The following is a 25,205-nucleotide window of genomic DNA, read 5'->3' on the forward strand; positions in this document are numbered from 1 at the left end:
GTATTCGTTTGACCCCTAAGGGCGTTTATACAGAAGAGTATTGCTCACTTTTTGAACCACATCCTGTCATACAGCAATTGCCGACCTACATCTTATGCAAGACTCCTTATACCTAGAAGGGGCTGAATATGGGACCAATAATTTATTCATCCTATATGGAACAGTAACCTCCAAACTCATATTTACCACCTATTAAAGATTGTGATTTCTTCCAAAAAATCGACACTCACCATATGGTTAGAAAACTCCATATCTGTCTTCATTGATTCTTTTATCGTGTTAATCTTTAAAAAAAAAACTGATGAAGTCTTTCTAAAGACAAAACGCGTTGGGTTGTCATCGTCTTCAAAGAAATTAATTAAGATACCACACTATTTTACAACTTTTTAATAAAAACTGTTAAATTTCAGAAACGTTTATATGTTTTTTTATACTTGAACAATCTGTTCATCACACATAAGGTGGTGGAAACCTTTGGCGCTCTCTATCTATCTCTATACCCATACCTATTTGTCTCCCACTAACAGGGGGGTCTTTTTAGAGTAGCAGCCTTCTATGTAGCGGGACTAGAGTCATTCCTGGCTGTATATATATATATATATATATATATATATATATATATATATATAGATAGGGGATGCGGCCTGGCACTCTCCTCCTTGCTGCAGCTGCCCCGGTGCCCTTAGTGATAATGGATACACAGGAAATGAAGACAACGGCACTCTGAGGTCTTGTTCAAATAGAAGAAGTGTATTCAAAGATACATGCTGCTGCTGACGTTTCGGAGCTCTCGCTCCTTTATCAAAGCGTGTGGGTGAATATTGGACTGTGCTGTAGGCTCACATCTGTAACTGTCACTGGCAGGGAAGTCCAGGAACAGAGCATTTTGTACCTAATGGGATGGGTCATGTTGGAGGGTATGTATAATGGAGAAGCTGAAGCAAGGTAGAGGAAGAGAGACCAGAAAACACTGCTGTTCCCTTGGCTCCGATGCATCCCAGTCCGCCCTAGCTCACCCATCCACCTGCCAATCCTGTACACAATAACCAATAGACGGCTTTGTGTACAGTCAATTGAATCAGTGGGGGATTTGTCGTCTCTGCCAAAGCTGAACTCGCGATGCGGCTGACTCGCCTCCGGTGCTCAGCCAGTGGGCAGCGGCAGGTAGCAGCATGTGAGTTGAGCGGGTGCTGGCGCCCACACAGACCCTGCTGCCACTTTCTCCCCCAAGTGGCAGCTGGCACTGCTTTACAGTAGTTACGCCACTGACTGCATGCGACTTCTCTGATGGGAGAAGTTTCCGAGACCATTAATCTCACAGCACCCTGAACAACATCCCATTAATTAAATCAGTTACACAAATATTCCCCTCATACTATTGCACTTCCACAGTATCATTCTCAATTTCTGTTACTATTTATACTTATGCTGCTCACCCCCACATTTCTAGAGGGTGCAGAATCGGTGGAAGGAGACTTCTCTACAGGCCCATATCTTTGGCTAAATTTTTGCAAACTCTTATATGACATTTAATTGTAATATATTTTGTAATATTGAGTACTTATGAGTGCAAAGTGCACCTGCATCCATTTTTTTTCTATGCTCAGTACTATAAATCTCAGGATTTAGACCCCGCTCTGATCTGGTCAATGAAAATTAATGATATTTGTGAAGATTTTTTAACCAACATTTCTAAGCGTTTGCTCTTTCAAAGAATTAACTCTATGGGGGAAATTTATTAAGCCAAATACGGCTCAAATAATCATATTCCTATTTGTAAATGTGATTATTTTAGCCGTATTCGTATTGATGGCACATTCGTATTCTTAGTAAATTCCCCCCTATATCTCTTAGTTGGTGATGCTCCCAAAAGTCAAAAGTACACACGGCAGCAATGTTTGCTGAAATCGCTGGCAATATGGTCGCTGGCGACCATATTGCCAGTGACGGGAGTGTGTGCCGGCGATAAATCGCCGGGTGTGCCCTCCCATTTTCAGCCCCATTCAAATCTCTGGTCGCAGGTGTCATGATTGGATGCCATCTTGTCATGAGCGACTGCCATTTTTACGCCAGAAGGAGCGTAATTGTACCACGCCATTCTGCCCTAATGGTAAATGTAATGGAGAAAGTGACCTGCCTTTGCCCTGGATGGTTGGGAGGACTGGGGGGTGAAGCAGGAAGGCAGATGGGATCTCTTTCCTTTGAAGTCCATGCTCTGTTTACAATACTGTTTCTGATATGGTGTGCAATCTACTCATCCTGTATTTTTATGTGGGTAAAAAGGTTATTCCAACAACCCTTGCTCATCTGTTTGAAACCTCAACAGGAAAGCAGAGGTTATCTCCTCCCCCCCTGCATCTATAAAACTTGTACTGAAGTCCAGGGTCTCTGGCAAATGTCTTCCCAGACCAGAAGAGATGTCAGAAAAGCAATTCCCTTAGAACTCTAGACTGACACCTTATTTGAGATAAGAATTAGGAGGCTCCAGGGGGTGATTGAATGGCTAAATTGCTAAGCCTCAAAAGAGAAGTCAATTAGCCAGCCCCTGGGTATATCCTCAGGAAACCCCTGGACAAGGAAGATTCCTGAGGTGGGGGCTGTGATTGTGTGTGTTTTTGCCAATCTTAAAAGTGTGTGTCTCACAAGACATTTTGTTCATTTTCCTTGGGATGATATGGGTCCGATACCTGTCTCTGAAATGATCCAATATCCGGAGAGATTTCCACTCCAAACCCCGCTTCATGCTGTGTGTCCTTGAAGTGGTTTGTTTCTTTATTCCCATTTTGTTTTATTTTGAAATTGTTTTTACGTTTGACTTACCTATTAATCATATATCTTGTAACTTATGTTTTCTGTAATATACTGTAAGCCTTGTAGTGTTTTCACTTAATTAAAAAGTCATAATTAGTTCTGGTATCTGCTGTTTTCCAGCCCAAGCCTCTGACGAATTGCCAGAGCGCTACCCTGTAACTCATAATTTGGTGTGTCGGCAGAATCAAAGCTGTCGCGGACTAAGTCCAAAAAGCTTACTTTGATTGGTGGCAAGCGGAATCGTGGTGAAATACGCACACGCTTGGGATACTCAGTAGAAGTGTCATGTGGCCGCGATTCTCAGATTGTCGTATCTGGGGAATCGCCGACTAGGGTCGTGACAGCAGGTGTTTGCTCCTGCGACCAGCTGATTACCTCTGCGGCACCGCCATCTCTGGTCACTGATGAAAAGGGGGCATTGAGAGATATATCGCCCGGCGATATATCGCCCCGTGTGTACGCACCTTAACATATGTTTTTAAATTGTTAAACTATTGTATTGTGATATTATGCATGGTTAGTAATTCGGAGCTATGTGGCAGAGACAATAGATGCACATTTTAAGGTACTTTATTAAAGATCTATTTTTTTATAAAGAAATATGAACAGAGAGTTCCCCGGCAAAGAGAGTCTTCTTTTTTCTTTTTTGGATTTTCTACAAATCTCATCAAGGTAGCATTCCCCATGACAAGCAGCCATGGGTCCTGATTCTGGTTGACTCAAAAAGCTGCAGAAATCACAGCTTACCGAGTTTCAGAGTGCCTGCCCCAGCGAAAATCCATCCCCCTTGCCACTGTATTCCTCTTGCAACGATGCCCACACCAGGAGAAATCATCGACCATCAAAAGATTTCTCCTGGACTCGCGTATTTGCGTGTGACTGGATGAACACAGGGTGGGGGGCTGATGTCAGCCGCCCACTCCCGGCACACTTCGTCCCAAGGGCCCCACTAACATAGAGGCCTAGGCCATCTCAGGCAACAATTCCACCACTCTAACTCACTGCAGTAGTCAGGTTGAACAACAGCCTTACATAACATGTTTAATGACTGTTGCTCTGCATTATTTAGGAGGAGTTCTGAGTGTGCATGGCTATCTCTTTGTATGGGCTTGATGGGCAGTGGCCCATGGGCCCCAATATCCTAGCGGCCTGGGCAGTGTCTTTCAGTAACCCTCCAAACCTGCAGCCATGTGAGATTATGCCTGAAATCCCTACAGCCACAGACAGCAGTGGCATAACAATAGCATCCACTGAGGCTTGGGGGCACTCCCACAATGGCCAGCTCCATGCCATTTTGACACTTGCAATGTGGCACTGGCCACCAGGCTCAGCAAGGGACAGGCCACCAGGCTCAGCAAGGGACAGGAGAACCATGCTATGCTCTTCTCCCACAAGCATCAAAAAGCTCCAGCAGTAGCGGCGACAATATTGGCAGTGTCATTTTGTGGAAGATGGCATTTTGAATACCACTGGGGGCCATTAAATGACACTACCGGGGGCATTATGTGTATAGGAGGCACTACTAGGGGCATTATGTGTATAGGTGGCACTATTAGGGGCATTATGTGTATAGGTGGCATTACTAGGGGCATTATGTGTATAGGTGGCACTACAGGGGCATTATGTGCTTAGTTGGCACAACTAGGGGCATTATGTGTATAGGTGGCACTACAGGGGCATTATGTTCTTAGTTGGCACAACTTGGGGCATTATGTGTATTAATGGCATTAGTGGGGGCAAATTTGAACCTGCACAGCTCTAGCTGTAATCCGAACCATGTATTGGGAATTTCTACTTCCCACCACACCTACCTTTAACATTGGTCAGTTTACTAAACTCCTCCTTGGATCTGACCACTTGCCTGACCACTCATTGCACTGCTTCCCTTGGCCTAAACATGATAATAGAGTTTCCCACCAACACTCCCTGGCCATTGAGATTAGACTATATCCAACACATTTCTGGAGCATCTTTACAATCTTCCACCTATTATCACAACGTGTCTATTCGACTACTCGGGAAAATCCAGTGATAACAAGCTCCTACTATTGTGTAATTAAAGTTATGAAGCCATCTAAGTGAATGTGAACTTAAAGCCATCTTTGAGAAATGTGACATGTGAACAGTACAGGTCTAATGGTCTTTTTAACCAACAAATGCTGTTCTAACATTGTTCTTTATTAGTAAATAAACTATAATTGCAGCATGACCAATGTTGATACATTTATTTTATACTGTATTTATTGAGATTTAGTTGATCTTATGTTAGTCTTTGATTTTCATAGAGAGAAGTTGACTGTTGTTATCTGGCCTGAACACTATGATGAAACATTTCGGCAGGAACATGCAGATCACCAGAGCCCAACTGGAAGCCAATATGGCAAATATCTCCATGGCCACCGTGTACTTGCCCTGAGCACTGAGGGAGGCCGGGATAAAGGAGACCCAGACACTGAGGAAGGCCAGCATGCTGAAGGTAATATACTGGGCCTCATTGAATCTGTCAGGAAGTCTCCGAGCTAGAAAGGCAACAATGAAACTAATGGTTGCCAGAAGGAACAGATAACCCAACATGGTCCAGAAAGCAATGGTGGATCCCTCATTACACTCAACAATGATGAGTCCAGGTTTGGTCTGGGTGTTATACTGTGGGAATGGAGAAGCTAAGGACAGCCAAGTGATACACATGATGAACTGTAACAGGAAGCAGATGATAATAATCATGTAGGACACTTGGGGACGCATCCATCTCCTCAGATTGCTGCCTGGTCTGGTGGCCATAAAAGCAAACACCACCAGGATAGTCTTAGCCAAAATGCTTGAGATGCACAAAGTAAAGGTCAGACCAAACAGTACCTGACGCAGGAGACATGTCTGGTGGTGGGGGTAACCTATAAAGAATAAAGAGCACAGGAAGCAGAGACACATGGACATCAGCAGAAGACAACTTAGAGAGTAATTATTGGCTTTCACTATAGGAGTCTGTCTGTGCCGGATGAAAAGCCTCAAAATAAGAGAGGGAATAAGTGAGGATAATATGCTGATCACAGCTAATATTCCTCCCAATGTGTCTTCATAGGAAAGAAATTCAATGGATTTTTTGAGACATCTGGATTTTTCTGGATTTGGCCACTGATCCCAAGGACACCTGATGCAGGTAGTCGAGTCTGCAAGATAAAAAAAATAGATTATACTGTTAAGGTCCCAACACACTGTGCAGTTTTGAGCTGAATTTGGTTACAATTTAAAGCAAATAAAAAAAATAAGATAAAAATATAAAGTTTGCTGAAACCTATTAGAAGTCGGATCCTTAAAACAATTAAACAATAATACATATTTCTTCAGACATACGGGGTAACATTTAATGAGATACAAAAAAAACATCAAAAACCACCAATTTTGCCGAGAAATCGTACATTCTAATGGTGCGATTTTTAGTAATGCCGGAACTCGCATCCAGATGTTTTCCCATTATAAAGTATATAAATCACATATTTTATGAGATGCAAAAACAGGAAAGTGTTACTGAAAATCGCGACACATGCAGACCAGGTTCCAGGCCCGGCAACAGGGGGGGTCAAGGGGGACAAGTGTGACGGGCCCCAGCGATCTTAAGGGCCCCAGAGCTTTCATGACCTGGCCCAGCTGCCTGTATTAGCTGTGAGTCAGTGACCCACGCGACCTGGCCGTCTAATGTGCCATCCACCCATCTCTGTAGTTTGTATGCCGTCTGAGTGTGTGCCGCTCAGTGCCGCAGCCGCTCAGTGCTTGGAGACAGAGAGCCAGCTGTCTCCTGTCTGCACTGCCACTGAGCACTGGCAGTGCACCCACTGGCCGCTGCTGTGTACATGCTTTATGCGCATGCGCAGCACCCGGGTCAGCTGTTCCGCACTCTCGGCTGCCTGCTCGCCAGAGCAGCAGCCAAGAAGATGGATATAGTATGGGAGAAGTAAAGTGCCCAACTCAAAGCAGGGCACTGGAACCATGAAAGTTTAGGTGAGGTCCGGCACGGGAGCTCAACTCTGCAGTTACAGTGAGTGATAGTGTCTCATTGATTGTTTTTTATCAACTCCAATGGGTTAAACTAGCTTAAAACAATATAAGGAGCACCAGGGGTATTATGTGATCAGTAAGAGTCTGCACCTGTAAAAAGTAAAATTGGTTTACACTCCTGTGAAGTGGTGGAAAACCTAACTGTCCCTACAGGAGCCTGGCTGCGGCACAGCTCGGCGGTTTTTGTACTACAGCCAGGGCCAGATTATAATGGGGGCACAAGGGGTCAGTGCCCCTGGGCCCCCTTCTAGCTAGGGGCCCCCTGTGGTTGGCATGTATTTAAAAAAAAATATGGTACTTATGTAATATCTGGACTCCCGTTTTTCTTATGAGACCGCGTCCCCTCGCGGGGCTCGCTGCGCTCACCACGCTTCGGCCACGGTGGCTCGCTGCGCTCGCCACACTATATAAAATCAATTCCATGCGTAGTTGGATAGTAGGGGTATGAAAAAATGGGGTGCATTTAACATGGGAGTCCAGATAATACATAAGTACCAAAAATATATATATATATATATATATATATATATATATATATATTTTAGCTAAAGGTTTTGTGCATGGGAGTGGGGTAGTGCTGCAGCTTCACCTATCTGCAAATGTGACAATGATTAATGCTGCTGAGCATTGGGAGCCAAGTGTGCAGTGCACTACTGGGAGTTGACTAAGTCCCATGACACTTTGCACCAGAGGGCAGAGGCTGAGACGTTTGTGCTGAGCTCTGATTGGTGGAGCTCATTACATGCTTATCAGGCCCATGGATAACAGCAGCAGCAGCATAGTCATGGGAGGGTTTTTAATCAGAGGCAGCACTGGGACTGTGAGGTCTCCTACAGAGTAAGGTGCAGAGGGACAAACCCAGGCTTTTCATGTGGTATGTATGTATGTGTGTATGTGTGTGTGTGTGTGTGTGTGTGTGTGTGTGTGTATATATATATATATATATATATATATATATCCCCTGCAGTTACCCATTGACCAAGTTTATACTGCCTTTACTCTGTGTATTGACAGTGTAATATTCCCCCATGCAGTTTGCGGCCAGTACTGACAAGTGCAAAGGGGCCCCCCTGTCTAAAGTGCCCCGGGCCCCCCGAAGGCTTAATCTGGCACTGACTCTGGTCTGTAGTCCCGCTACTACAAGCAGGTGAAGGAGACCAGACGGCGGGACCCCAGCTGAACATAATCCCACTGCACTCCTCTGCACACGGGACTACAGACCGGAAGCCGTGGCTGAATTACAAACAACAGCCGCCAAGTTGCATCACAACTGCTGCCGCGGGGGGCCCCAGAAATACCAGTATACAGGGCCCCAAGATTTCTGTTGCCAGCCGTGCCAGGTTCTGACAGGCGAATTTGCCAGAACCATGCACACATCATTGAGATCTGTGAATAGTTCTGTCTTAATAAATGTGTAAAAGTTAATTTAAAAAAAAAAGTGCGTCTGGGGCTGCTTTCAGAAATACGGGGGACCCCTACGCATTTTGTCCCCTGTATTTTTTTAACCAGGTCCGGCTCAATGAGCCCGGGGCTGGTTATGCTGAGGAGGGGGGACCCCACACCATTTTTTTTCTATTTTTTTCACACAAATTCGCACATTTCCTCAAATACGCACATTTTCATGAGTAAAAAATTGCACATTTTCATGACTAAAAATCGCCCATTATCGCACTTTATCGCTCTTTTTTGCCCGGAACACGCAGCTCATTAAATATGCGAACTAGCAGCAAAAAATGCGATTTCAAAAAGTGAGATAGGGAGCGATTTGGGAAAGTGACTAAAACTCTCATCCCATTAAATGTCACCCACATTATTCAAACTTACAAGAGAGATGTTTTAATTGACATTGAGTATAAATAGTAGAAGGTGTAAGATCTTCATATAAGGTTTCATATCAGTTGGTAACTAGTTACGAATACTGTAATACAAACTACCATAGTAAATATTTAGATTTTAAAATTCAAATTGAATTCAAAATTCAAATTGAAAAGTTGAATGTGGACACTAATGTGACAGAAGTCTTCATTGTCCACTTCAGGCAAGCCTATCATATTTAGTTCTACACGCATAACCCTCTGAGGCACTTATGTATTATTTAGCTTCCCTTCTGGACTTGTAACTTGTTGGGACTGCTATGCTATTACTGGTGCCTGTCCTTGTGTTTCCCTCCTATATCCCTATAGATTGTAAGCTTGCAGCAGGGCCCTCCTACCTCCAAGTCTGTCTGTTGTTACCCAGTTTGTTGTATCACTGTCTACTATTGTAAAGCGCAACAGAATCTGCTGCGCTATATAAGAAACTGTAAATAAATAAATAAATTGTGAATCTAACACAATTTTGAATATATTGTGGCAATTCTGACCCTACTAATAATAATCGTATAACTGTACGTAATAATCTTGGCTGTGCAGATGCTCCAAAAACCAGTCATGGATAGAGGGTGAGGCTCTGAATTTGGCTGTAGTGGTTTACTTTTAATACTTAATATTAAATATTTAATACTTAGATTTGAGTATTTTGGTTGTAATGTCTCTGCAGAAATCAGAACATCATGGACTTACCAGTCTGGTTAGATATTTCTCCTTGTAGACATTGGACACAATCATAGCAGCAGATGGTATGCCCAGATCTAGCGGCCTTCCTGTATCCTGGAGGACAACTCTCACTGCAGACTGACTGTGGGACCTGGGGTCGGGATACAGTAATAAGACATTTTATTTCATGAATGCTCTTTTCAACATAAGGGGTGAGAGATTTGGTAAGAAAACTCAAAAATCTCCACTTTAAAATCAAACTGGTTTTGAAGTGCAAATGAGTACCTTCAGTGGCCAATATAGGCCACTTGATGGACCACATTTCTCCTTAACAGAAAGTCACTGATCTGTTTCAGACTTGCTGGGTATCGAGAGAGGGAGCTGTGAAGACAGAGAGTTCGTGGGCTAAAAACTGTCACAGCTCAAAGTGAAACTACATTGCAGAATCCATCATTTTGACAGGATTTTAACTAGTATTAAAGTAATGTACAGATCTCTTATTCAAGTTTCATAAAGCGGGTGACCAGCTCATTTCCTTAATTATGATTGTAAGGGACCCCTGATGGGATTGACACCACTGCCACCTCCTGCAATTATCTAACAACTAAGAAACCTGGGGGGGACTCCTAATTCACTGATTGTGCACAAGGCTTGGCGATACCACACATCCACGCAATCTGTGATATCACCACTTTAGATAGCCATGTGCCTAGGCTCAGCAATAAGCAGACATCCACATAGCCTGCTGGTAACAGGGGCCACTTCAGCAATCAACAATGCGTATTATTAAGAATATTTCATTTGCACAAGCACTGCTGACCTCGTATTCCACAGTCCACATTTCGTCCACTCACTTAGCAAGTGGACCGTGCTGCCAGGGCTGGTGCAAGGCACCGGAGCGCCCCAGGGGAGTCGGGGTGGGGGCGGCCCGATGCCCGGGGGTGGCGGGGTGGTACCTGTATTATAAAACTGGCGGCATCGGCGTCCCTGCAGTGCTGGAGGGGGCAGGGGTGTCCGTGCCGCGGGGGTACCTGCGGCGCTGTCACTGTGTATAAAGCTGCTGGCGGCGGCGGCGGGGTCCCTGCAGTGAATAGAGAATATTTAGCGATATGCGGCGAAGCGGAAAGCGCTTGTGATTTTGAAAACACTTGCCGCACGCTGATTGGCTGAATCTCAGCCAATCAGCGTGTGGCAAGTGTTTTCAAACCCAGAAGCGATTCCCGCGCCGCCGCATAGCACTAGTTATTCTCTATTCACTGCAGGGACCCCGCCGCCAGCAGCAGCTTTATACACAGTGACCTCGCTGCAGGTACCCCCGCGGCAAGGACACCCCTGCCCGCTCCAGCACCTGCCCGCTCCAGCACCTGCCCGCTCCAGCACTGCAGGGACGCCGACGCCGCCAGCTATATGCACATGCTGGGGGTGAGGGGCGAACTGCCACCCTCCAGGTGCCGGCGCCCTAGGCAAATGCTGCGTGCTGCAGCCATAGTCATAAACTATAGACTAGAGACCGGTTGGTTGTCTGTATACACATACTGTATGGTCTAATTATTTAAAGACAAAGGAACATGCATTCCAACAGACAACAAAAGGCCTTCCAGCAGACTGGACCATTTGGTTAGTATTGTGGCGGTCTGATGGTAATGTGATTGCCAGCTCCTGGCTCACTCTATGTCCAAATTAACGATTCTTAAAATTAAGATGTATCTCCTAAGTGTGAAGAGAGGCTTTCAGGAATAGACAGAGATAGATAACATATACATGTTGGTAGGTCATCCCAAAGGCAGAACTCTGGGAGGCAGTGGAGTCATCTGCCGCCGGGCTCCTGCTCTCAAGGGGGCACCTCTCCACCACTGCTAAAACCATTAATTGAGAGCCATCAAATTCGCTTCTATGGCTGAGTTTTGAAATATATATGTGTTCTCTCTCTCTCTCACTCTGTGTATACATATACAGTATATAATATATATTTCATAATAAACTATATATATTTTGAATAACATTGTGTGTGTGTGTGGGGGGGGGACCAATACTCATCTTGCCTCCGGGCAACTGGGACAAACTTACGCTACTGGGTCATTCTGCTTAGGACACGCAGCTCATGCATTCTAATGACCATACACGAGTATTAATATGCCAATGACAATCTCTATGGCTAAGGACAGTTTTCCTGTATCTGATTGGGATCTAAGCTACCCACATAGAATTACATTTAAATTGACCGCCCTCTAAAATTACAAGCAAATTATACAGTAACCTGCCATATCAGACTCCACGTTGTCCATCCTAATCAGCCAGATGTATAGCCACGCCAGTCTGGTGACTGTGCGGGATACCTGCCGGAGCAATCACTTACAAGGCAGGGTTTTGCCTCATAAGTTATTGCCCCTTTAAAAAAACATCCAAGTTCAGTCTGCATCCCGCATGGCCATCCAACTCTGAGCTTGTTACATCCCGCCCCATATGTCTGTTCATAGCAACGTTTATTCAATCCCATTGGCTGGATTACACGCTGCAGTGCTCATCCGGTGTCCAAACATATATGAAAACCAACTGTTGCTATATTAGAGAATATTTAATCTGCATGTCACAAAGGACGGAATGCTCACAACTAAGAAGATGACCAGAAAACTCTTCATCATTGTCATTTGTGCTTTCTTTACATGGATGCTAACAATATTTAATCTGTGTGTCTGTGAAATAAAAAATTTTTGACCAAGCAATGACCTGTAACCTATTGAAATGTTTGTTTTTGACTATTTGATATAGAAGATAGCTGCTTGTTTCCAGGGCCGCCAATAGGGGGGTGCTGCGGGTACAGCTGCCCCAGGTCCCAGCCTCTAGAAGGGCCTAGGCAGCTCATTTTGCCCACTGCAACCACCACCCCCCCCCCACATGACAGCCTCCATTGTGCTGCACTCAGTACACTGAACAAAGCAGGTCCCGGAGCGCAGGCTTGTTCAACAAAGGACGCAAGCTCTGATTTGCTCACCAGCCAGTGCTGCATTTTAATTGGCTGCTGGCATTCTGAGTTGAAGAAGCCTGTGCTCCGGGACCTCCGGGCTGCAGCTCAGTGGAAGAGGAGAAGGACCCCCCCCTCCTCACTTACGTTAAGTCAAGTGAGGAGGAGGGAATGAGTCCCGGGACCCAAAATTCCTGATAAGAGCCCTGCTTGACTCACATGTATTCAGTTACATTTACATCGAAGGCTAGAAGATAAACATATGAAGAACAAGACAGCTGTAGAGGAACCAGAGTTCCATCTGTACCTCCTCACCTGCTGATCCCCCATTGGCCACAGCACCAAACTTGAGTTGATGGTAAGAGCTTCATAAGGAAGAGCAGAAGTATTATAATTGCCAATCTGAATATGTTCTATGGTCCCTTCTGGACCCAGCTGCCAGTTCACAATACTGTAGACTGTAGGTGGGTCTCCATTCTTATCAAAGTAGATCTTTTTAACACCACTGAGTGTGAGTCTGGCTTTCCTGATATAGTGCGTGAGCTGGGGTAAGTGGGAGAAGAAAATGTTAACACAGGCAAAATAATACCATAATTCTATTTTTCCACAAATATTCCTCCACTTTGTTGATGAAAATAAGTATAAAGAAAACAATTCCTACCATTATTTCTATAATTATTGTAAGCCAGGCATCATGGTCAACAGCTCCTGACCAGCGTGTAAGAAAGCACAAAGTCAGTATCCTGTTCTTTAGTCTGCACCAGGACATCCTTACCGGTGTCTTATGATGTTCTTTATTATGTTCCTGCTCATCCTCTGGGGTGCTTTATTCTAGAGGTCATATGGCAACTGAAATTTATACTTACCAGCCCTTCAAGGTCTTCTTCTTAATGTCAGTACACACCAGAACATTAGACCCACCACGTAATCTCCATAGCTCAATTTACTGGAACCTGTTCTTGTGTATTGATCTGGTTTGTCCTTTGAGATTCACTTAATTTTACAGATTTGGTATTGCTCTGATTATATCACATAACATAGTAACAGTATTTAAGGCTGAAAAAAAGACGTTTGTTCATCGAGTTCCTCCTATCTAACTTGTAACTACTGACTTGAGTAAGTCATATCTATAGGATTCCCTTAGTGGCCAAAAATGCATCCAGTTTTGATTTAAATTCATTAACAGTATTTGCTGTAATCACCCCACCTGGAATGAGTTCCAGAATTTTTCTGCTCTAATAGTGAAGAATCCTCTTCTTTATTCAGTATGAAATTTATTTTCCTCGAGCCTCAGTACATGCCCACAGTGTCCTAAGTATAGGCCTGTTAGTGACCAATCATCTCCCAGTTCCATATGATTCCCGATCCTGTATCTGAACATACTAATCATATCACCTCTCAACCTCCAGTGAAAACATATTCAGCCTGGTTAACCTTTCGTTTGTATTCTAGTGATTTGAGACCTTTTTCAGAGACCTTCTCTGTACCTGTTCCAATTCATTTATGTCCTTTTTAAGGTGCGGTGCCCAGAAATGAACACAGAATTCCAAGTGTGGTCTCACCAATGCGTTGTAAAGAGGCACTATCACATTGGCATCCCTTGAATCCATACCACATTTAACGCATACCAGTGTCCGGTTTGCTTTTGCTGCTGCACTTGAGCAGTGTACACTATTACCCTTTTTTGTGTCGTCTGCAAATATTGCAAATATACTCACATTGTCACTTCCAATATTATTAATGAATATATTAAACAAGGTGGGTCCCAATATTGAACCTTCCGGCCACTCTGTTACCTAGTGTCTCGGGCCACCTCAAACTGCAAGAAGGGCCCTGGCAGTCCAGTGTGTCCTGCGGCTACAATTTGTCATTGGCACAGCATATGCGTGGGCATGCTTGATTATCAACAGCTTCCTCCTCCCCAGACTGCGGCGCTGACAGCTGAGGGGTGCAGGAGCCGCAGTCTCTGGCTGTTGTGGCCACTCACAAAGATGGCCACCACCTTGGAGGAGACTGACACTAGAGGTGAGCATGACCTCTAGTGTCTGTCAGAGGAGCGCAGTGCAATCAGCAATTCCTGGCCGGAGCGCTGTTTAAAGGAACCCGGCAGTGCTGTAACTAATCAAACTTCTCTCGCACCATGGGGGAAGCGGCACCTCCCTCCTCCCGCAGCCACACTGTGTACGAAGCAGATCTGTTCCTCCAAGTCCTATTCCTACATAGGGGCCACATCTCACTTGTACATTCCTCAAGCCAAGCAGCACTGTGGTACAGATCTGGAGCCTTTTGGGGAGCCCTTATCCCTGTCCCTGGATTCTCAGGCCTCCCTGACAACCTGCAGCTCCCCCCCCACACACACACACACAGATTGGTGAGTGCCCAAGGATCGCTGTACACACCAACCTCTCTGTGTGTGTAACCCTCTTCCTTTGTATGTGACTTTCTGTACACTACTATTCATGTGTGTGTGACCACCTCTACCCCAACTCATCCCTGGTGTTTGACCCCTCTGTACCCCTGTCACCTGTGTGTGACACCTTGTCCCCCGCTACCCCCTTCCTCTGTGTCTGTGACTGAATCTACCAATATTTCCATTGTGTCTGATCCCCTCTTACACCTATTCCTGTGTGTGACACCTTGTACCAAAATCCCCCCCTCCTTTATGTGTGTGACCCTGCTCAACTCTCTATCCATGTGTGCTTGTGAGACACCATGCCCCCATCCTCGTCCATCTACCCCCTTATTCCCAGGGTGTAATCCCTGCATCCCTTCCTCAATGTCTGTGGCATCATCTATCCCATGCTGAGTATAACACAATGTACACCCCCTACTTCTGTGTGTGTGTGTGTGTGTGTGTGTGTGTGTGTGTGTGTGTGACACTACCCTAGTATTTTTGAGACACCTTTTATCCACAGACTTCCCATGTCTGTGTCACACTGTACCTCCCTTTTATATAGAAGGGATGTCCTTTCAGGAATTTTGCTATGGGGCCCACAAACATTTAATTCAGAGTATTTCCTGCGCTCGCTAGATAAGAGTTTCTCTTTCTTCTATAGTTTTATTATTATTATTAAGGTTACAGAGTGCCTTAATTGAGAGCAGCAAGCAATACCCTATTAATTATAATTGAATATTGTTGATTACTTTTGAGTATCTGTGCGCCCGATTTTTCGGCTTTTTCTGTCCCTTTCCATATGGATTTCTGAAACCGTGTGTTTAAACTATCACACGGATTTTCAGTACCCTTTGGGAGGGAGATCGAAAGGACCGAATTCTGTCTATATTTGTTCTGCTTGGTCCTCCTGCATGTCCAGGAACGCTCCGCCACCGGGTGTGCTGAATGGCTGGGCTGAGAGCCTATTGGCTACTCAATACACACAGCATATAGGGCGCTGTGTATCCAATGGGCCAGTACAGCTGAGCTGAGCGGCGCGCCTATCCCTGCAGACAGTGTGCTAATAAAGTTAATTCTCCAACTCACGGCCTCCCTCCGGGTTCTCCATACAGTGAGCAGTCCAGGCTGCCTAAAAAAATATTGAAGTGGGCTACAGTTAAATTTAACTATACATATACTTAAAAATGATTACATTAAAATAGGGAGGGGGCAAAAATGTTGTGCCTAGGGCCGGCCTGACCCCTAAATTCGCCCCCTCCCCCTGCCAGCTGCGACTACTGTGAATACACATTTTGAATTACATTGATGAAAATTTGGCTGCATACAAGTCTAAGGCTTTCATAATACTGATAAGATGTAAGTTTTATTGTATTGCCATATGAATATTGATTTCAGCATTCAGAATTCATTTCCAATGGCTTCGTCAAAGGCATATTCTGTTCCTGTCAATCAAAAGACTAACATAAGACAAGCTATAGATAAACCAGTATACATTGGGTTGGAAAAGTGAAAACCTATTACCTCAGCAGACTGAAGGAGAAACGTACAGAAGACTTGTCATCCATATATGAATGTGTTTTTAAATAGTTAGAGTAATCCCTTATATGTAAAACCCCTTTGCTGACTGTGCCCATAGTGAGAGGTTACTGAAGGAATATAATGTTATGGGGGGGAGGGGGGCGGGACTTCACTATCTGACAAAGCAGCTTCTAGCTGGATGGTCGGATGTCTGTATCCCGAGGAATAATCTACATCACATACTTTGCAAGGGAACCTTGGTCTCCTGGTTTTTCCCGATTTATCAATACAAGCTAGCAACTTGCACCTAATTGGATTGACCCCATGGTATTTCTATGAAAGAGGATTAAATTTGACTCATAAATCTTAGCCGATATATTACCTGCCATGGTTTGAAATTCAAAATGTCTGCACAGGTCCCGTGGGAGAACGGCCCGTCACCGGCCTTGCAGCTTCTCAGATCATCCAAAGCTTTAGCCAAAACCATCACAGATGAATAAGTAAAATGAGAATATTTTAAGCTGCTGATGTAGGTGGAGCTGTTCCTGACATCATCCAACCTCTCTTCTCCTGTGCATGGTTTCAGAGGGGCCTCCAAAGAAATGTTTTTGCCATTAAGAAATTTGCAGCTGAAAACTTTCTCCCAATATAAATTCTCCCAAGTCTCCTCCATAGACTGAGAAGGACGTAGCTTGCTGAGATACTGCCATAATCCTGGAACCACATAATCCTTACCAGCTAAACCTAGAGTGCCAGTAAAAATGTGAAAGTAATTTCTTGTTGATAGTAATAGAGTCCTGACCCAACCGGCATTTCCAATAAAAATCCTCCCTGTGACGTTCTGTTTCAACAATTCATTTGCAACAGGAACAAATTGAAAATCAACAGAGAAGACAATGACCACCTTAGCCGTTGACTCCTTGATGACTCTCACTATATGTGGAGCATTGCGATCTAGTTGTCCTAGACGTATATGTTCAGTAAATGCTACACATGCCCCAGCCTTAATTATCTCTTGTTTTATTGGCTGAAGTCCCAGAAGACCATAATCATTGTCTGTAGCCACAAGACCAATCCAGGTCCAACCGAAGCTCAAAACAAGGCGAATCATTCCCATAGACTGGAATTTATCACTTGCCACTGTCCTGAAGAAAGACGGAAACATTTCCCGGTTACTTAGTAGAGAAACAGTTGAGTATGGGCTGACCTGAAAGTAAAGATAGAAAGTCAGAAATGTTGGATTGTTGCGATCAATACAACTTTGTTTGACCTTTAAAAATCTGTGAGTGCTGCCTATATTTCCTTCATTGCTAGCAATCACCAGGAAGGCAGCATCTACCCGGACACCAGTAATCAGTGTGCCTACATAACCCTCACACACTATATGTATATATACAGTATATATTGAATGTCCGTGACATTCACACCCTGTTGATCCCCCCAGCCCCCACTACCTTAGATGTCTTTTCTCCCCCCCAGTGTTGTGGTTGCCACCCATGTTTAGAATATTGCTGCTGGTGACGTGTCGTTGGGCAACACAGCAGTCATACAGTTAATGTACTTAACACCCGACACACAGCATGTGCTGGTTTGATCCAGTTGTCGACATTGTCCATGTTAATCTTTTGTTCACATGTTTTTCACATTTTAATCACATGTTCATTGTAAACCTGCTTTACTAACAGCGCATTCTCCTCTCTTAAACTGAGTGACCGTCTATGCCAATACCGCCGGCGGCCAGAGCAATTCACTGCGAGTACTGGCTCCCACGACATGTTTACATTACCATGGTTACAATGAACAGCGGTGAGACCACGCCCCCTGAGCTGTAAGGCCGTCGGCGCTGATGCGCAGAGATGACGTCACCTGCCTCCGGGAGCGAGAGTGGCTTGGTGAGGGGCACAAGTTTCTGTAAGTACCTTGTCTTCTATATATACTTGTATGTATGCACTATATTTCATGTCTTGATAAAAGGGACAAGATCCCTGAAACGTTGACTATCATCTGACTCCTGTTGGTTTATTCATTCTGAGTGCCATCCGTGCATTGGACGTATATTATTGATTTTTGGAAAGGCACCAGGACAGTTGTTATACAGCGGGGAGTGCCGGTCCTCTGGGGTTCATATATATATATATATATATATATATATATATATATATAGGGACAGTACGGATGGTGTGATGGTTAGTATTACTGCCTCACATCACTGTGGTCATCGGTTTGATGTAGTGTTTCAAGTGCCTATCTCATGCGTTTCCTACTAAGGTGTGTATGGGAGAACAGTTCTATATAATTTCATGGATGGCATCTCGAGGATTGCCTGCATTTCTAGAGTGCCAAACAAAGACGTTGAAGTATACTATTGGGATCCTATATCTGGGTTTTCCATGTGTTGAGGCACCGGAGCCATATACTCTATTTATAGTATCCTGGACTTGAATTATCCTGCCAAAAGAATTATAAACAACCAGTTTTTACCTCATCTAACAAGGGACAATTAAAGCTAACATTTATCACCATGGAAAAGCTTTCATTTCTGGACCTTAAGGAGAACCTGGGAGAACAATTTTCCTTCTCCCAAGGTCAAGCGAATTCTATTCTATTCGAAGCAGATCTCAGCCCTAAACAGGACACTGTCATACCAGACTCACCGGATTATTGTTGTACTTCAATAATGTGGTGTATAACTCATACATCACATTATTGAAGTACAACAAAAAGGAAATAGACTAGCTATTGCAAGGCACGTCGCTATATTTTTGGTCCAATATAATACCACGCGGGTTCGGCTTTCCAAATATTCCGACAATTGGTCGCAACAATGCAGATTTCTGCTGAAAGTGGGTATCAATATTAAACAAAGCAAGTATGGACCTGATGCTCCTTGTGATAGCTGAGTCTGGCCGTATCTTACATGAAACAAAAGAAAAAATCGCGGACACAAAAATGACACATAAAAAATTATTGGAAGACAAGAAACATAAACAATTATGGGAGAAACTTGAAGCCCAGTGCCTCAAACATAAGGAGGAGTTACTCCAATTTAAGAAGAATAAACTATCTACAGTCAAATCAGACCACGAAGAATACAAGGTATACAGGTGGCTGAGTGGAACCCAATCAGCAGTGTCACGTCCGTACAATAAAAATCGCAATTCATGGAGAAACCAGAGATCGCATAACAAACACAACTCAGCGTCCAATAGCGACATTGATTTCTGTGCACTCTATTCTGATGACTCCTCTACCAGCACATCCGGCCCTTAAGGAGCGATAACAAGGGGCACTAAAAATGAGTCTTTAATTTATCATGTGTATTAACGGATTCCAAGACAGCAGTCCTGAACAAGGGCTTGACTTTTGTTCCGACCACAGTCCATCAGGATCTACAGTGGAAAATTGACCTATACTGACTGCATAGTATGCTGAAAACTAAAGAATTCTTTTAAAACAAAACTGACAGTCCAATTGGCCAACATCTATTACCAAAGAAACATCAACCTACTACTGTTGACCCTCTGTCAGGGAATGCTTCACTAAAAACGTTTAATCGACTACTGGATCAAAATATTTCTAAACACCATCTGGACAATAAAGAACATCACAACAATCTCTCCAAAGCAGAGCGGGCAGCCCTTAAACATCTGGCACAGGATCAGTCCATTATAATCAGCCCCGCTGATAAAGGCAGGGGGATTGTACTACAGGACCGAACTAAATACACAGCAGAGTTGGATCTTCTCTTACAGGATCAAACCACTTATCGGCGGTTAGCTTCCAACCCCACCGATAAATATAACAAGACCCTTAAAAACCTCCTGGATGAAGCGGTTAAAACCCTGCAAATTGATGCCAAAACCATGCGACATCTGAGTAACGATTTTCCAAAAATTCCAGTGATCTATTCGATCCAGAAGATCCATAAGGATGAAAAGAACCCGCCTCCCAGACCAATCATCTCGGCAGTTGACTCTATTGCAAACCCAATTGCTCAATGGTTAGATACATTTTTGCAGCCCTTAATTGTCCAGGAAAAAAACGTTCTTAAAAGATACCCCACCCAGTTACTAAACAAACTGGAAACATTAGGAAGAATCCCCCCAGGAACGGTCATGTACACATTGGATGTCAAGAATTTGTATTCAGTCATTCCACATGCCAACGGACTTATTGCGGTAGAAACGTTCTTGCACTGCAAGAAATTCGACTCAATTTCCATACCTTTATTTGTTCAACTATTACAATACATGTTATCCCACAATTGCTTCCTCCACAATGGCTAGTTCTTTATTCAAACTACGGGGTGTGCAATGGGATCCCCGGTCGCCCCAGTGTTGGCGAACATTTATATGTTCGAACAGGAACAACAATTTCAGGATGCGATGATAGCGGATAAGATCTTCATGTATATGCGGTACATAGACGATCTGATCGTCTTCTGGACTGGCACACAAGAAGAACTATGTGCCGTCATTACGTCAGTAAACCTGCAGAATTCTCCAATTAAGTTCACATATCAAATGGACTGTAAGGTGATCAATTACTTAGACGGATTAATAACATTGGAGGAAAACCGCATCCATACGTCAGTATATAGTAAATTGACTGGCAGGAACACGTTGCTATTAAAAAACTAGCTGCCACCCTCCGGCATTAATCAAGGGCTTACCTAGATCCCAAATGCTGCATGCAGCCCGCATCTCCAGCAATAAAAACCTTTTATCCGCCACATTAGATGAGATGATCAATAAATTTGTTGTCAGGGGTTACCCATATAAAGACCTGTTGAAATATAAAAATTACATCATGCAAATCCCGAGCGACGATTTGCTTAAGAAATCCACGTGCAACCCCATAACCAACAATATTCCGTTTGTTACAAAGTATACACCAACTTGTAACATACTATCACAAACAACTAAAAAATTGTGGCCGATTGTTACCAGCGACAAATAATTACCAGTCTTTAAAAAGAAACGACTGATGCCAGCATACCGCCGTGGTCGAAGTATCAGGGACATAGTGGTCAAAACGAACCTGACCCCGATCAGCAAGGACACCTTCTTGCCAGTCCGCAATCGTGGGTGCATCCGATGCCCAACATGCACTACGTGCAGTTATATGGAACCAGGGACCTACAGTATGTTAGAAATCCCCATTCTGGACAGAAGCATAAGATCAAACAGACCCTCACATGCACTATGACATTTATAATATATATAATCATTTGTCCATGTGGACTGTTATATGTGGGACAAACTTCTCGTGACCTGAGGACCAGAATGGCGCAACACCGCTCATCAATACGGGCAGCATTGGAGGGTAAAGAAACAAAAGGGATTGAGCAACCAGTGGCCAAACATTTTAAAATGTTTGGCCACACTCTGGCTAGTCTTCGGTGTAAGATTATTGACCACGTCCCCCAGCCTGTGCATGGGGGCGACCGTTAAAGAAAATGATCACAGTGTGAGTCCATGTGGATTCACACTTTGAACACTGTAGCCCCTAACGGTCTGAATGAAAAATGTACTTGGAACATTTTTCTTTAATGAAATGTATATATGAGATTATCATTCCCCTATGTATGGTTCAGCTTGAGTTAGCCTTTAAAGGTACCTATAGCACTTAGTCAATAAGGACCACAAGAGGAACCTGGGGTGGTCACTACGGACTACGCACAGGGGACAAGAGGTCCTACCATTCTGTACGTCTGATACCCTAGTACCATAATTTGATGCCCTATGCTGTTAGTTTTTAATATTTCTATACTCATTTGATCATGGATTCTGTACTAATTATTTGCACGGTTGTTTTCACTTTGATTATTGTTGATTGATGTACGACTAATTTGATCACTCGTTTGTAGTACACTATAGCGTGATGCCCGGCTAACAGTGATATCACAGTGGAAACACCCACGGGGCGTCCCTGGGTGTCCGTCCTCCCAGAAGTCCCGCTGGCCCGGCACCACATCTGCATGCCATTCAAACGTGTATTTAATGTCTCATAGCAGAGGTAAGAAACTGTTTGCTTATTTTGCACTTTGCAATTTACCTTGATGTACGACACGATGAAAAGCCAGCAGAAGGCTGGAAATGTTGTCATGTGTTTCATCACTATATTTTGAAAAATATATCATCACTTAAGAAATCCGCTTGTGCCGCCTCCTATCTCATGCGTTTCCTACTAAGGTGTGTATGGGAGAACAGTTCTATATAATTTCGTGGATGGCACCTCGGTGATTGCTTGTATTTCTAGAGTGCCAAACAAAGACGTTGAAGTATATATATATATATATATATATATATATATATATATATACACACACAAGTCCACTGTATGCCGGCACTCACCTAAAGACCCAAGCAAGGTGCCTTCCATGTAAAAATGCAGGTAGAATTCCAAAGGGTGGGAGGCACTCAAATAAATAAACAGCCACTGTGATGAAAAAACTGTGTATTATAGTGCTATAATACACAGTTATTTCATCACAGTGGCTGTTTATTTATTTGAGTGCCTCCCACCCTTTGGAATTCTACATATATATATATATATATATAAAAAAATGGGGAATACCTAACTGTCCGCGCCTTAAAGATGGCTAGCAGCAACTCTGAAAGTCCCCTGTTAGCCGGGACTTAAGACAGATAGAGATAAAGAAAAAGGAACAGAGTGCGCTTATAGGTGAAGGTACACAACTTATTCCTCACTTTTGTTTAAAACATTTATTCAATAAAAGCCTTAACAATTCGGCTCATCTATATAATAAGTTGAAGAGTCTGTGTGCGTGTGTGTGTGTGTGTGTGTGTGTGTGCGTGTCCGTTGCATTGCGGGTACACCGTGGCACTCAGCTCTGCCAAATTTGGCAACAAGGTACCTCTGGACCTGGTGGTGTGCACCTCGAAGCCGTTTTTGGGAAATTTCACTTAGAAATTTAAAAAACACCAAGTTTAAATTTGCCTTCATTGATGATCTGGGGAAAAAGATTGACGATCGGGGAAACCGTAGTCGAAGGAACAACTCCACACCTGGGCCCTTATTCTGGTTGGTGCGGTCAGAGCCGCACACGGGGCTCCGACCGCACAAACCAAGGGCCGCCCACCCGACGGATCGCCACGGCCGTCCGTACACGGACGGCTGGCGATCCGCACAAAAATGGTGGAGGCTACGCCTCCACCATGGTGGGAGCTGCCCCCTGCCTTCGATGGTCGACGACCATCGAAGGCAGGCCCGCACGCCGCGGCAGCTCCCGCAAGCTCAGACCACACGGACAATCGTCCGTGTGGGAGCTTGAAAGGGGGCTGAAAGCTGACATCCGGCGACGTCAGCTTTCCGCCCCCATGTCATGGTAATGAGGGCGTCATGCCCTCATTACCATGCACACGCCCCGCGTTTGCATGGGAACGCCCATGAAACGCGGGGCGTACACATAGGGTAATGAGGGGCTGAAGCCCCTCACGCCCCTATACGCCCCCTTTGCGGCGGACGAAATCCGTCTGCGGCGAAGGGGGCTGCACATGCGCAGAATGACCTCTGCGCATGTGCAGTTTCAAAACATCGGCGGTACGGCCGCACGCGGGCCGTACCGCATAGATTAGAATAAGGGCCCTGATATCATTGCTGTCATTGAGTATGAATGACACATTCTAACATTATGGTGAAGGCTTTAAACAATTATTAGGAATAACTGAGGATATACATAGACCACACATCACACACACACGTACACATTGTACACGCACACACACACACACACACAGTACACCACATATGCACACAACACACATATATATAGGTAGCGCACCTCACACACTTACACATCAGACAGATACACACAACAAAACACACACATAACACACCACAAACCCATATACACTACAACACACACCCAAAAACAGTACAACAAACACACAGAACACACACACTTAAACATTGTGCAGATACAGAAACACACAGAACACACACACTTAAGCATTGTCAGGATACGCACAGCACACTACACGCACATATATATGTAGCGCACCTCACATTCAGCAGATACACATAACACAACACACACACATAACACACCACTCATGGTACAACACACACCCACATTCACTACAACACACACCCAAAAACAGTACAATACAAAGAACACACACAAACATTGCACAGATACACACAGCACACTACACACACACACACATTTATACGTAGCACACTTACACATTGGGCAGATACACACAACACACACATAACATACCTCTAACAGCACAACACACACCCACATTCACCACACACACACACACACCCAAAAAACAGTACAACACACAAAACACATACTTAAACACTGCACAGATACACAAATGCACAACACACACCTACACATACTGTATATACATAGCACACCTCACACACTTACGCATTGGACAGATACATACAACACAACACACACAACCACATACACTACAACACACACACTAAAACAGTAACACATACAAACACATTAAAAAAATAATTTGCCATTTATTTAACAGTCTGTACCGGCTAATAAAAACTGTACCTAATGTACCAGCTTTTCTTTTTTCCCCATATCCATCTCTGCGCACCCCGGCCAGTTGCACTGAGAAATCTTTGTCCTGGCCAATGCACCTGTTGATCAATACAAAGTGGGTACACTGCACACACCCTGTTAGTCAGTTGGATGTTAGGCACTGCTCTGCCTTAAGGGTTTCCCAGACTCTTTTGGTTCATAGATAATGTTTGGTCGATGGGCATGAGCACTGCATGTATTTGTTTGAAGTTATGAGTGTAAGAAGTTGAAGAATAAGACTGAGATGAAGATTTGTCACGTTATAGTGTACAATTTACTCAATAAATCGTGAAATAAATATGTGTACATAGAAGTACAATCAAGAAATGAAAGTAGAATTAAAAAATAAATTCT

The 25,205-nt window shown here is 44.0% G+C and overlaps 1 protein-coding gene across 1 annotated transcript; it reads right to left on the bottom strand.

The window, feature by feature from the left end:
• Positions 1-2,682: 2,682 nt before the first annotated feature.
• Positions 2,683-18,972, bottom strand: LOC146073353 (extracellular calcium-sensing receptor-like). The gene is made up of 6 exons (XM_083180530.1): positions 18,928-18,972; positions 16,656-17,480; positions 12,676-12,903; positions 9,426-9,549; positions 5,109-5,978; positions 2,683-2,820 (listed from the first exon to the last, which is right to left on the bottom strand). The coding sequence occupies exons 1-6, from the start codon at positions 18,970-18,972 to the stop codon at positions 2,789-2,791; spliced, it is 2,124 nt and encodes a 707-aa protein (XP_083036656.1). The 3' UTR covers positions 2,683-2,788.
• Between the last annotated feature and the right edge of the window lie 6,233 nt (positions 18,973-25,205).

Source organism: Crinia signifera, chromosome 4 (genome assembly GCF_055691185.1).
Source record: "Crinia signifera chromosome 4, ASM5569118v1, whole genome shotgun sequence".
NCBI lineage: Eukaryota > Metazoa > Chordata > Amphibia > Anura > Myobatrachidae > Crinia > Crinia signifera.

Bases quoted from the DNA above. Each gene is read 5' to 3' on its own strand.
- LOC146073353 (XM_083180530.1), bottom strand. From the start codon at position 18,972: ATGTATGAGTTATACACCACATTATTGAAGTACAACAATAATCCG. The intron at 12,904-16,655 runs GTAATATATCGG...CACTTACCCCAG, and splicing joins TGAATTTCAAACCATGGCAG to CTCACGCACTATATCAGGAA. The intron at 5,979-9,425 runs GTAAGTCCATGA...TTTATCTTGCAG, and splicing joins AGAAATATCTAACCAGACTG to ACTCGACTACCTGCATCAGG.